This window comes from Drosophila kikkawai, chromosome 3L (genome assembly GCF_030179895.1).
Source record: "Drosophila kikkawai strain 14028-0561.14 chromosome 3L, DkikHiC1v2, whole genome shotgun sequence".
NCBI lineage: Eukaryota > Metazoa > Arthropoda > Insecta > Diptera > Drosophilidae > Drosophila > Drosophila kikkawai.
The window spans coordinates 8798334-8812499 of NC_091730.1; the positions used below are offsets into that span (position 1 = coordinate 8798334).

At 40.0% G+C, this 14166-nt stretch overlaps 1 protein-coding gene across 1 annotated transcript; it reads right to left on the reverse strand.

Annotated features, from left to right (window-relative positions):
• Positions 1-1344: 1344 nt before the first annotated feature.
• On the reverse strand, positions 1345-12285 carry scrt (scratch). The gene is made up of 2 exons (XM_017164025.2): positions 10726-12285; positions 1345-9272 (listed from the first exon to the last, which is right to left on the reverse strand). The coding sequence occupies exons 1-2, from the start codon at positions 11180-11182 to the stop codon at positions 7702-7704; spliced, it is 2028 nt and encodes a 675-aa protein (XP_017019514.1). The 5' UTR covers positions 11183-12285; the 3' UTR covers positions 1345-7701.
• Positions 12286-14166: the final 1881 nt, after the last annotated feature.

A 14166-nucleotide genomic window follows, 5' to 3' on the forward strand; every position in this document is an offset into this window, starting at 1 on the left:
ATTAGCGTTGAGTGGCTTGAATTTTGTTGAAGGAACTTGTATTTTGGATTTAGTTGTATTTTTAAGTTATAAAAGCTTACAATTTGGGTATAAGTATTATATTTTTCTTTAAGTTAAGCTATAATATATCATTGGAAAATTAAAATTTAATCTCTGAGCTCTTAAAAAATTTTTTTCTATATAAGAAAATTTTCCTACAAGTGAGAAAAAGTGTTAAATTAATTAAGACACCCTTAAATAAAGACAAGACATTCCTCAGCTATATTTGTTTTAAGTTTTTAAGTTTTAATACAACTTTTACATGACAAAATATTATTTTATATTTTTTTCCCAGTGCCAAAAAATCAGCCTCGCCTTCGAGCCATTGATCGGCCTATAAACAGAGTTTTTCTCTTGCCTTGTTATTGCCCCATAGGCAAATCATATAAATTATGCTCAATTTTTTCCTTTTGGCTTTTAATAAGCATAAAAACTTATGATATGTGAAAATATGCGCAACAAACAACAACAGGCGAGGGAGAACCGGCGTTATATGGACCATGGGGCTGTTTATGCTTGAAAATTGTTTACTTTCTTGTTGTTTTTTTTTTTTGTGGCTCACTGTTACACACAGTTATGACAGCCGTGCAGGAATCTAGAAATTTATTTAGCTGACAACAGCTCCTCCTCGAACGGAAGGGGTTCTCGAGTCGAAATCCAGGCCTGAATGTGTCACATTTCCCCAGGGATACGCTGGCATCTACTTAAAGTAGACTTTAACTTTGATTTGAGTGTGAGTCCTGCTTCAAGGATGTGCGATGGAGGCTTGAATAAGAGCAGCTAATATCAGTGTTAAAGAGTGATGGTTGGGGGATAATAATAATTTTGGTTTTTTTGATAAATCATAGTTGCCTAATTTTCAGAGGTATTTCCATGCTGCCATTTATTATCTGTTAAAAATATTTCCCTGTAATACAATAAAGCCTTTTAAAGATTGAATTGAAATTAAGCGGATTTGTAGCTTCCGGAAATTCATTTGCACCACTGAATTCAATTGTCAACGAGAATCGCCTTTGGTATGAAATCAGCTGCCAATAATTTGCCACATTCCTCTGCTTCCGGCGGGGAAAAGCATGGCGGATCAAAGGGAAAGTGTAGCTGCAATTACTTTTCCGCGGAAAAATACTTAGTTTCCGTTCCGTTGATTCGCACAAGTGCGACTGCATTGAATAGCAGAAGGGCTTCCAGGACAGGGACATCTGCAGCTGACAGAACAGGACGAGGAGCAGGAGGAGTGGAAGGTCCTTGGAATCCACAGATTTCCCCACAAAAAAAACCCACCAATTGAAATCAAACGCATTGGTCTGTAGTTTTTTTTTTGTCAGATTTTTATTTTTTTTTATTCACTATGTTTGTTTTCTCATTTACTACGCAAGTTGTTTTGCATCGTCGCACTTTCTTTCTTTTTTTTTTTTTTGGGTTTTCTCCCCTCTGGGTTTTCCTCTTTTTTATATATATTCTTTTTTTTTCATGTATAAATTTGTCATGTGTTATGAAAATATAATATACTTATGTACGTTTATGTTAGATGTTTTACAGAATGCTTGGCTCCGTCTCCTTGTTGCTCTCGTTAGTTAGTAACTATGCATTGATTAGCCATTGTGGTTCATGTGTGTCTGCGGGTGTGTTTGTGTGTTTGTGTGAGTGTTGGATTATACAAATCAATTGATTAAGTACAAAATATATAGTATACTTGTATAATGCGTATATAGGGTCTTTATATATATATATATATATATTTATTGATGCACTCTAGTCGAAACCACGCAATCAAACTGAAGACTTTTTGTAAATTCTTTTGTCGATTTCCCTTTTCTTTTTTGCTTTTGTTTCTTTCTCGGTTTTTAATTAGCTGCACTGCAATTTTCAACAACTTAGCATTAAAAAACTACTGAAAAACATTTCATAATTGAAATTGACCATTTGGTTAAATTGACTTTTGAGGGCGGATCCTGGCGAGAAACTCTTCCATCGAGCTCAAGGATATTCTTCTTGATTTTTACTTTTCTCTTGATTTCAGCCAGGACCTTTATGTGTCTGTGTGTGTGTGTGTACACTTATGTACATGAATGTCATATACATAATGCATGTAATTAATAATGTTGTTGTTGCATCGCATAATAAACGCATTTTTGTCCTTGTGTGTATATATATATTTATAGTATATCGCATATATATATGTATATATATTCGATTAGTTTGTCTCAATTAAATATAAATACATAATTTGGTATGCCTGTGTGTGTGTGGTGTGTTTACTGTTGTTGTATTTCTAGGTACAGAATTATTTTTTTTATTCTTTGCTGGCTTCACTAAAGGTGCTGTGTTAAATTTAGCTTAAATTTATGTTTGCTTTTCTTTAATTTTTATTTTTTTTTGTTGCAACTCTACTTTTCTACAATGCTACAGTTGTGTGTGTGTGTGTGTGTGTGGGTGTCTGTTTGTATGTGTGAGTGCTCTAAATACAAGTTAAAATGATTTATTCTCTACGCAGTAACTCTGGTTCAACTATATGTCTGCAGCATGTCTGTGTTTCCGGTTGTGTGTCTATAATGTATAATCGACCAAAATAGGTTTGTATATCTATCGCAACAATGCACCTATGCAAAAACATAAGATGAGTTTTCATTTAGTTTCCACATTTTCATTGGTTTTCTTGGGTTTTCGTTTTAGTTTTCGTTTTCGTTCGTTGTATAAAGTACATCAATTGGTCTCGTCAAGCAGCACAAAAGTTGCGATAACAATATGCAAAAAACAACTCTACCGTTAATATAATATCTGTATATCGATAATAACTAATAACTAATAATCCTTTAAATGGTTTAATCAATTCATCGTTTGCCAGCTAAATCGAAAATCCCTACGGCTCGTTTAATTATTCGCTTAGTAATTGGGTTTTTTTGTTGCATATTTTTTTGTTGCTTTTTCCTTTTCTCTCTGTGTAAACTAAATTGTTAATATATATATATATTCTTCGTTATTATGCTATATATAGTGTATAGTGCCATAAATGTTCTGGGTTCGCTTACTTATCGCAATAATATAACGAATTCCAAATATTTACTCATAGATACATGCGATTTAATACTTTTTAGTTACCTTAATGCTCTATTGCTTTCGAATTGCGTTCTTTTTTGTGGCTTTTCTTTATTGCTGTTACCATTAATTGCTTTTGCCTCCACCTCCATCGATCCTTTACGATTATATGGTATAATACAATAGCTGTAAATAAGTTTAGCTTTTGCTCTTCGATCTGTTTATAATATATATTCAAAGTGTTAAGTCTTTCATTTTTTGTTCTCGCTTGCTATCGTTATTTTCGTTGTCAGCTATATATATATTTCTATATAATATATAGGTTGTATATATAATAATTTCCATGACCTTTTTTGTTAGTTTATGTTCAATTCTTGAATTATTAGTGTTAACGTGCCAAGTCTTTTTATTTTATTTAATCATTGTTTGGGTTTGCTCAATTATTTATACATTGCTTTTGTTTTTGGGAGTACTCGTGAGGGGTGTTTGTGTGTGTGTGTGTGTGAGTTTTGGATTTGATAAATAAATAAATCATGCCCAATGCAAACTATGCAAATTAAATTTTTCGGAATTAAATGCCAGGACACCGCCTGCTCTAGGGGGGTGGTATGCTAGTGACCTCTCTTCGTGAAAAAATTCCTCCCCCATTTCGTCCTTTCCTCCCCTTTTTTTTTATTACATTTCCCTTTGTTCGCGTTCGCCTAACGAGCGCTCGTTAAACTGCATTGACACAAAAAGGACAACACAATGTTGTTTCCATGTTTCCATGGTGGAAATCGCGGGGTGGCCAGCAACAGATAATGGAAACAATGGATCATGAACCTAATGCTACAAATACTGAATTCAACAATTGCATTTCGCATTTCGCATTGCGCTGGTTCCGTGTCTGTCTGAGTAGAGTGGAGTTTATATGCTAAAAATGTATCAACTTTAACAATTTCCTGGGTATAACAATACGTCATGATCTGTGTCTGTATTAGTGTGTGTGTTTGTGGTGTGTGTGTGCGTGTTTGGACCAACTGAAATGCCAAAAAAGTTTTCCCTTTTCAAATGAAATTTCAATCACTTCTGTGAGCTTCTTCTAAACTCTTTCTCTCTCTGCCCCTTTTTATTTTACATATTTCTGGGCTAAAAAGAAAAAAATAAAGTGAAATTACATACACCCCCCACCTCGTTTAGCTCCGATTTATATATAGTATATCTTTACCACTACGATTTATTGCTTTTCGATACACGTAATTCTATTAAAAGTTTCTGGAGCTCAATATGAATTTGATTTCTCGCTTACGCTTTCCCATTTTCCTCTTTGTTTTCTGATTTTTCCGTTGAGCAAAATTAATGAATAGTTCTGAAAAAGTGTGTGTATGTGTGTGTGTGTGTGTTTGGACTATCACAATATTCGAATTGCTTTGGGTTCTTAGAGTTTTGTCAGAGAAAATAAAAAATCACACAGAGTCCAGTTGGAAATAATAAATAATAACTGGAGAAAGCAATGGGGTTTTGTAAATAAAAAACATTGTTTTGTATGTAAAGTGTGGGTATTTAATATGTATTTGTATATTTGTAACTTTATAATTGCTTTTCTTGTTTTCCATTTGTTTTTCTTCATTTTTTTTGTTCGTTTTTTCATTTTCATTTTCATTTTGTTAATTGGTTTTTACAAGTGTGCTTCGATTGCTAATTGTAAGTAGTTTCAACCTTACAGCTTAGTTTAAGACTAATAAATCGATTAACTCGCTAGTTAAGTTAAGTTATTGCTTTACTTTCCTCGCCTTTCTATACAATTGTTATACAAAATTTTTAAAATTTAATATTATTGCCGGGCTTTAATTCAACATTCGTTCGTCATAATGCAAATTTCATAAATATTCATTACATTTTTCTTTCGTCCATCCATAAATTATAAACGATACGTAAATAATAGGTGACTAATTCTAGATAACACTATATATTTTATATATAATTAATTGTAGTTGTAATTGAAATAATTGTAATTTGTTCTGCGCTTTGTTTGCATTGGGGTTTTCGCTTTTTTTAATTAGTTTTGAGTATTTGCTTTGGTACTTTAGCCGATTTACTCGATGCCGATTGCTATTCGTCTCGATTTTTTCGATTAATATTATTCCTTAAAAGTGTTGCCATCTCTCTAGCTCGACGCTCGACGCTCGACGCTCCTCCTCGTCCTCCGAACAACAGTATAAAAATAATTTCGTGATTATACTTACTAGTTTAACTTATGCGTACATGTCGGAGTACTAACCCTAGCTGTATATATAATATATGCCTTGTAAATATTACGCAACTACATACGTATTCTAGATGTCTGTGTATATATCCCGGAATATATTCATGCTCCTCCTTAGCTTAGACATACGAAAACGATCTAAACTTGGCTACAACTAGGGCTACAAAATGTTCGTTGCACTTCTTTCCCTCTTCCTCTTTGAGATCGGTTGCTGAAGCTGATTTCAGTTGAGTATTATGTATAATGTATTATGTATATAGTATGTATATGTATATGGAGTGTGTTTTAGTCTAAACCCTAATATATACATTTTGTGCGGCGATCGTGTGTCTAGTGTAGTGTGTTTGTGAGCTTCTGTGAGTTGAGTATGAGTATGAAGATGAGTAAATGGGTAAATGAGTAAATGATGGGAATGAGTATGAGTTAAAGTTACGTAATATAGGGCTAAGTAATATCGTACTAGGTCGGTTAAGTGTCGAAAGTGCAAAAGTATTATTCACGCATGGACGAAGTGTACTGTTAAATGCTTGAGACTAGATCACACTCGATATTTGTTCTGTTCTGTAATTGAGGGGTTCCCTTGTTGCGAACGAATACTGGGTAATACCGAAGGGGGTAACCCCCGATATATCTTTGGTCTTTGGGTCGTCGCTGACTTTACTCCTAATTGGGCCTCGAACGGAATGCAATGTTCGTGTAAATAAACACTGGGAATGTGGCTTTGGTATTAAGTGAGTTTGCTGTTGAACAGCGACTAGATCTTCACTTCTTTTATATACTAAAATAAATAGGATTCACTGGGAAATAGGTGATGCTAATGCTATGGGAAAGTAAGGTAATGAAAACGCCCAATAACGGTTCGAACCGCCTCTCTCTGACTTCTGACTTCTGCAATGCTCTTCTAGCCTTAAATGAACTTTGGTTATAATGGGGGGACTTGACCTATATAAACGTGATCGTGATGCTTTCTACGGGGATTAATATGAGGCTTACACAACCAGTTCTCGGGGAGTTCGATTTGGTCCTCGGTTTGGTTTGGTTTCGTTTCATTTGTTAACATTCGCTGCTCCTCCGAACCTTTGCTCCTTCGAACCGCTTCCTGCCTCCCGAAAAAATGGCTCGCTAACCCGACTAATATTGCTTTGCGTTTCGTTTTTTGTTTGCTTTTGCTTTTTCGCTTTTTGCTTTCTGCTTTCGCTTTTTGCCATTTGCTTTTTGATTAATTTGTGTCTTTTGTTTGTTTGTCGTTTATATCGAATCTAAAAATCGTTGAGTGCTTAAATGTCGCTTTGGTGACTTAGTTTAAAATTGTTAGTGGCTAGCACTCGTAATTACTGCTTATAGATAGGCTGCCCTTAAGTCCTAATTCGTTGTTTGAGAAACATTGCATTTGCTTTTGTATTCGTTGCATTAATTTTAATCACTTCGTCGTCTCCGTCGTCCTCGTCGTCAACGTTGTCGATTAAAGAGATAGAGATAGAGAGTAGAGAGATATTTGTTCGAGTAAGAGTTAGAGTTAGCTAGAGGAGAGTGTTCTTGGAGAGTTAGAGAGTGGAGAGTGGAGATTAAAACGTTTGCTTTCGTTCAGCTACGGGTTATATAGTACACTCTATATATGCTTTTAAATATAGTACTCTTATGTGTGTGTGTAAGTAGTTAGTTTTGGATAGATTAGATATAGCTGCTAGAATTGCTTAGATTTTTTCAGGTTCTCGGAATGCATGTGGCTCTTAAGCCCCATACACAAGGCTCTCTGTGTGTGTGTGTGTATTTTCAATTGGGGGGTGTGTGTGCTAGTGGAATGTGTTTGTGTGTGGGTTTCTTTTAATTTTTCTTTTAGGAATGTTCAACTCACTTAATTTTTAAAGAAGGACCATTTTGAGTTGGTTAACGCCAGCGACTTTGACCGAAATCTCCAGGGAGTGTTATCCCACTTCCCTTGCATACTTTCAGGCACCTTAAAAATAGGAGTTTTCAAATCGCCCCGAGATTTCGGCCACAAACGCTTGCGTGAGTATTTTTTGGTTGCTTGGCTGCCTAATGCGAATTTCTACAGTCTCTGTGTTACTCTACTACACTTTGCTCTTGGACGTATTGTGATGTATGTATCTCTATAAAAACGGCTATCGGTAAACCTAGTTGTAAATGGTAACGGTAACTTTAACATTAACGGTAAATTAACTAACCAGCTACGCAGCATCATATTTTCTTTCTTTGCAGCTTTTGACAGCACTTCCCATCCTCCTCCTGCAGGGGTGCCACAAAAATCTTCAGAGAATCCAAATCTCTCGAAAAAGTGTCTAAAAGTAAGCTTTGATTTTAGCTGCTAACTTTTAGACTTTTCTCTATGTGACACCCCTGACTACGTACGTACATATTGCTTACATGGCATAGGTGGCTCCACTGGCCTCGAGCTTCACCCGTTCGAGGAACTCGTGCGGCGGCGACGAGGCCATGCTGGCGCCACTCTCGCTGTTGCTGTCGTGCATGGACAGCGACATGGACATCATCAGCTCCTCCTCGTCCTTGAGACAGGCCGACTCCAGGTGCTTGTTGAGGTACGACTTCAGCGCGAACGTCTTGTGGCAGCGCTTGCACTCAAAGTTCTTGTCCACCGAATGGGTTTGCATGTGCGCCCGGAGATTGGAGCGATCCGCAAAGGCCTTGCCGCAGTGCGCACACCCGTAGGGCTTCTCTCCCGTGTGCGATCTGAGGTGACCCTGGAGCAGCCAGGGCCGGGAGAAGAGCTTGCCGCACACGCCGCAGCTGTGCGAGAGCTTGTGCGTGAGGACGTGCATCGCCAGGGCCGGCATGGACACATAGGCCTTGCCGCAGGTGTGGCACTTCTTGGCGGACTGCGAGTCCAGGGAGCGGTGCGTCTGCTTGTGGCGCGACAGGTTCGAGGAGGTGGCATACTGCTTGCCGCACTCGGAACACGTGTACTTTGTCTTCTGCTGGTCCTGGATGCCAGGAATGGCGGCACCACCGGCAGCGGCAGGATCCGCCACGTGCTTTCGCTTGGACCGACCGTCGCTCACAAAGAACGCCTCGTAGGTGTAGGCCACTGTCTTGGCCGCTGCTCCGGAACTCGCATGGCCTTCGGCATCCACTCCGCCGGATGACTCGCCCTCCTGCAGCTGGTTGGTGTTCGTGGTGTTGCTGTTCTCGTTCTGGACACTCGAGGAGGAGTTGCTGCTGGCCTGGCTGCTGCTCGCACTCGAGGCGTTGCTGGCGGGGCGTTGCTCGTTCACCACGCTGGCCGCTGCAGCCAGCTCGGCAATCGATGAGGTGCTCCGCAGATGCGCATGCGCCTCCAGCGCCGGGAAGTGGGTGTGGTGCTGGCTCTGGCTCTGGTGCTGCAGCGGCAGGTGATGGGTGTGGACGTGATGGTGTTGCTGGTGCTGTTGCTGCTGTTGGCTGAGGTGTTGCTGCTGCAGCTGCTCCCTTTCCCTTTCCCGCTGTTGCTGCTGCTGCTGCTCCTGCACCGACTGCAGCTGGTGAGGCTGCGTGGGCGGGTGAAACGCTGTGGAGGCACTCAGGTCCAGGATGGCATGCGCCGCATGCAGGTCCTCCTCCGCCGGCACCCGCCTCCTGTACCCATGCGCCGGCTTGTCGTCCAGCGAGTACGGCCTGTAGATGTCCTTCTTCTTCGGCGGCAGCGACAGCGTGGCTCCCGTGCTGCTGAAGCACTTCCTTTCGCTGGAGGTCTGTCCGGACTGGAGTGGACTGTAGCGGTCGTTAGCTCCGCTGGGCGAGCACGAGGGCGACGATGTGGTGGATGAGGGTGGCGTTTGGTATGCCGCCAGGTGCTGATCTCCATTAGGATTGCCGCTGGAATTGGCGGAGGCGGCTGCCACCAGAGCTGTGGCCGCGGCACGGATCACGGTTATCTCGCTTTCCATGCGGGGCAGGTACGCGGTGTAGTGCAGCGGCGACAGTTCGCGGGTGTAGCCTGGAATTGAGTAAAAAAATAGAGGGGAAATGGGTTAAGTTTTTATGTTGTGCAACAGTTTTTTTGGGGGAAAATATTACTTGATTTTATGTTTTATTAATTTCGGACATTAACTTTTTTGGGAATTTTATTACAATTATCACAGAATTCTTAAAATTGTTGTGGCATTGATTTATATGTTTATGATTTCTATTCTTTTTGAATTAAGATTTCTTTTATTGTATAATCTTTTTAGGTTTCAGAGTTTGTTTCCTGTTTTGTCGGAAATACGAAAACAACTTGAACTTATTGTTTTTCCCTTGTTTTTTCATATGAAAACTTTAAACAATAAAATCCCTGGCTCTTTGAAGGACAGCCACATGGTCCCAGTTTATGCTTCCTCTGAGATTAATTTATATTACCCAAGAGCAAAATAAGAAAGGTCAGCCTAAATAGCAAAAGGACATGTCTAAAGCTATGTTATGGAAATTATGTACGTTATTCTTTAATTTTTTTTAGAAAATTTAGCAAAAAACAAAGGAGATTCTAAGCTATTTAAAAAATTTAAATTAAATAAATTATCTTCAAATTAAAAGACTAAAAACTATTACAATTCTATGCCTAATTTCCATTGAATAATTAAATTACCAATTGTACAGAACCAGTTCTTGACAATACTAAAGGGCCAACAAAACGGTTTAATTTCCTCATTTCCCCCATTGTTTTCTGGGCCCAAAAGGGAAGCGGTACTGACATTTGGCGAGGTTCACCGTGGAGTAGGCTACGGTTTGGCCGGAATTGCAAACAATATTGAGTGACAACAAAGGCAATTAAATTGATTCGGAATTGTTTCGCAATCGCACAATGGCCACATCAATGACAGCGATTACGAGCGCCCCCCTCTGCATTTCCCATACTTTTCCGCTTTTCCGAAAACTCAGTGGTGGCTAACGGAATATTTTTTCTTTTTCAAAAACCAGATGAAAAAATGTGAAAAGTGGGACTAACAGAAAAAATAGTAGTTGGAAAGAAGTTTTTTATGTGGTAAAATGTTAGTTTTAATGAATATATTAAGAGGAATATTTTTTAAATTAATTTTAAATTTTTGGTACAAAATAAAGATGGGAAATTCAATTTCAAATCTCTTAACATCTCTTCAATTTCATTTGGAAAAGAAAACACAAACTAAATAAATTTCAATGCTGACGAAAAGTATGCTACAAATTCAGTAGTCGAGGATTAAGGATGTAAAGTTTAATATTACAAACCCTCTTAAATAATTTGAAAGGATCAGATAATTCCCAGGCCTACCGAAATAATAAATTACCAGATCTAAGAAGGATTTTTAATTTATTAAATTTAAATTAAATCTATTTCAATCCTATAATATAAAAAAAGGACAAACCGGCATCACTGCCAAACTGCAAAGTGGGTTCCAAGTTTCCCCCTGGAGGTGAAGGAATGGTGAACTTACCGTTGTAAACACTGCCGGCCACTCGCGTCGCCGCCTCTGGGGAATGGGGCGGCGGACTGGGGGCCGTAGTGCCCGCCGTGGGTGAACTGGGACCCCAGCACTTGGCCGTCGTCGTGGCGGAGGCGGATGTGGATGTTGCTGCCGTGCCCTCGATGTTGCTGTTGCCACTGTGAGATGTTGCTGCTTCCATGGATGTTGCTGCAGCTGCTGCTGCTGCTGCTGCTACTGCGGCTGCTGTTGTGCGTTGCTTTTCCAACTTGGTCAGGAATTTATCGCCCACCACATCGATCTCCTCATCCTCGTCCAGAGTGGATCTGCGGGACTTGAGATGGGGCAGATCCTCGGGATCTCTGGAAGTGGTGCTGTGTTGCTGCTGCTGCTGCTGGGAGCTGTTGTCCTCCGTCCGATCCAGCCAGGGATAGGCCTTCCACTTCTTGGCTATCAGGCAGCGCGGCATGGTTAGGGATTTCTCGTTAAGATTTAGGATCAGAGTTTTGGCCAGGAGCTTAGGAGATCAAGTTGAGTCTAGGTGCTAGGGGCTAAGTGTTAAATGCTAAGTGCTGAAGCTAGTGGCGAGTTTCGAGCGAGCAAAGACCGTCTCAGGGGGTAATTCTTGTGGCAAAAGCGGAAAGGAAACGTGGCTGTTGCTATCTCGCATGTGAAATTATAATATATATACTATATGTTTATATATATATTTGTAGAGTTTGGCTCGCCGAAAGTTCTCTTAGGGTTTAGTTGTACAGGTTAATGATTTCTGATTTCAGGCCTGGCATGCCTGCCTGCCCGCCTGCTCTTTCCTCTGCTTGGGTTCGGTTGTCGGTTAAATATCCTTAGTGATTTGCATGTTATTGTAAATTGGTTTTCCTGGGGGGCTTTCAGTAGTTTCTGCAGTAGGACTCCTCGGGTTTCACAGCCACTTCACACATTTCGGCGCTTGGTTTCTAGCCCGACCCGTATCCGTCATTTGGGGCTGGAGTTTTTCGACAACGAGTGCCCCTTTTTATTTTTCTTTTTTGCTCCTTTTGCCCGAATCCGGAGTTTTGGCCAACGATTTTTGGTCAGAAAACACACACGGACACGGACACGTTCGCGTTCAGTTGGCTGGCTGCGTGTGGCTTATCGATTTTTACATTTGCGTTTGCGTTTACGTTTACTTTTACGTTTGTTTTTACACGGGGACTGGACTCAAAACATAACTTTGGGGGCTTTATTTCGGTTTATTAGTGGTATATCCTTCTCGTTTGGCTGCTGTACTCGTTCTCCTCCTTGTTTTTACTTGTTATTTATGGTTGTTATTTTATTTTTTTATGGTTGGTAAACAATTTGAAACAAAACTTTTGATCGATGTTGGTTGTCGAGTCGAAAAATAAATGTTTTGTTTTTGTTTCAGTAAAACGGAAAGAGTTGACAAAGTTGTAGATTGTATAGATTGTACAGATTGTAGTTTTGGTAAAAGTTAAGTTAAGGTTGACGCGAGTTGAGAAGAGTTGTTATTGTTGTTTGTTGTTGGTAGTGAAAAAATTGATTTAGGAGAAAATATAATATTATATAAGATAGAGAAGAAATGCGAACGAACCGAACGTAAGCAACTCTTGAATGCTTATGAGAGTGCCACAAGGAGAGGCCCTGCTTATAAGGGTGGTCGCCCGACCGTCGCAACCGAATCGGATCGACCCGAACCCCATCGAACCGTTAGCGAAGCGGCAGTCGAGGCGACCCGAAGGGTGTCGCAGCGAGAGCCGGAATGCCTGAGAGAGGAACAGCCCCTAAATGCCAACCCCCAAGAAAGGAAGCGTAGCTGTTGCTATTGCTGTTGCTCATCCTGGGGGCTCTTGAGCACGTTTAAAAAATAAGAAAAACTAAGAAAACGTTAATAAAATAAGTTAAGATTTTTCTGAAAAATATATTTTGTAAAAAGGTTGCTTTTTATTAAGTTTATGTTAAGTCAAACCCTTTTTAAATATTTAATTTTAAATGATTTTTTATAAAATCGCATCGTTTACAACCTCCCTAGAGCACAGGCAACAATCAGGAAGTGTTTCATTACCAAAGCATTCCCTGCTGTTGCTTCTCCCATTTCGAAATTGTTGCGCCTCTCTCTCACCATTTCTCCCAACATTTCTCCTAATTTCTCCGCACACCCTCTGCCTGCCCCGCTCTCGGGCGTACCTGAATTGGCTCATGGCTCTTTTGGCCCTTTCGGAACTTTTTGGCTCGCGGCTCTTGGACGCCTCGGGCTCCGGCTCCCCTTGTCCTGCTGTATACCCTCTCCCCTCTTATCCTCCTGGCTTCCTTCGAGCATTTCACGGGGTGGATTTTGCACAGAATGTGGCAGTTGTGCCGAGTTAATTGCTGTTGCATTGCATTTGTTGCTCGGCTCTGATTTTGAACAAATTGCCAGCGACACAGGGGTGTGGGGTGTGGGGCAAAAAGGACCACGGTTCGAGGGTATGCAACAGTCGCTGCTGGGTCCTTAGTCCTTGGCCCTAACTCGGTTAGTACAAGATAAACAGCACAAACTACTATGTTGTAACTACTGCCCACTCTTGCTACCCATTCGATGCTCTCCATTGGCCATGAATAAGTGGTTTACTTTCCGGATCAGGGGTCGGATATGAGTGCGGACTCGAAATCGGTAGATGATTAATCGTGCCGAGAGAGCTCCAGCGGAGCTGCTTTTGATTGACAGCTGGATGTGTCATATGCCACACTCCGAGGATGAAATCAACTCGCTTTTTGGCATCGAACGAAAACTAGCAGTTTCATGGCACACAAAAAAAGGATCTACAAAAAATATACAAATACTGCAGAGTTTATTTTGCACAAAGCTAAGTATTTGTAAATGTATTTATCTACGTTTAAAACACTTTAAAGCTAACAAATAAAAACGTCCAGAAAATATTTATATTTCAAGACAATTTATTTAAATTTGTTGATTGTTTTTATTTATATTTTAAAATGCATTTGAAACACCATAACTAAAACAATTAAAACCCCGTTTAAAATCATAAAGCAACAGCTCTTAATAGCTTTTAAAAATCTTTAAAACGGAATGCACATTCTATTTACATATATAAGTATAATCTGTTCGCTTTCCTAGTCCAACACACACAAAACTAATTAATTAAAGCGCAGCTTCGGTTAGCTGAAGCTCCCCTTCAGCTTTGCATAATCAGACACTTAAATTACAAAGTTCTTAACCTTTTAATTAGCCAGCGACAACAGACAATTTGTCTGCTTCAGACAAGCTTAGTCCTTGGCTCCTCTCTGCTGCTCGCTCCTAGTTGCAGCAGTTGCAGGACTTTAAGAATATATTCCATATATTTCATTGGAAATTTAATTCGTCCTTTTATGGTATCCCCCCGGGGTCCTTTGTTCAACCCACTTCCTGCTCCCCTGAACTCGAAACAGATGTAACCTTTTTTTTTATAAGGTTTC

Bases quoted from the DNA above. Each gene is read 5' to 3' on its own strand.
- scrt (XM_017164025.2), bottom strand. From the start codon at position 11,182: ATGCCGCGCTGCCTGATAGCCAAGAAGTGGAAGGCCTATCCCTGGCTG. The intron at 9,273-10,725 runs GTAAGTTCACCA...ACTCAATTCCAG, and splicing joins GGCCGGCAGTGTTTACAACG to GCTACACCCGCGAACTGTCG.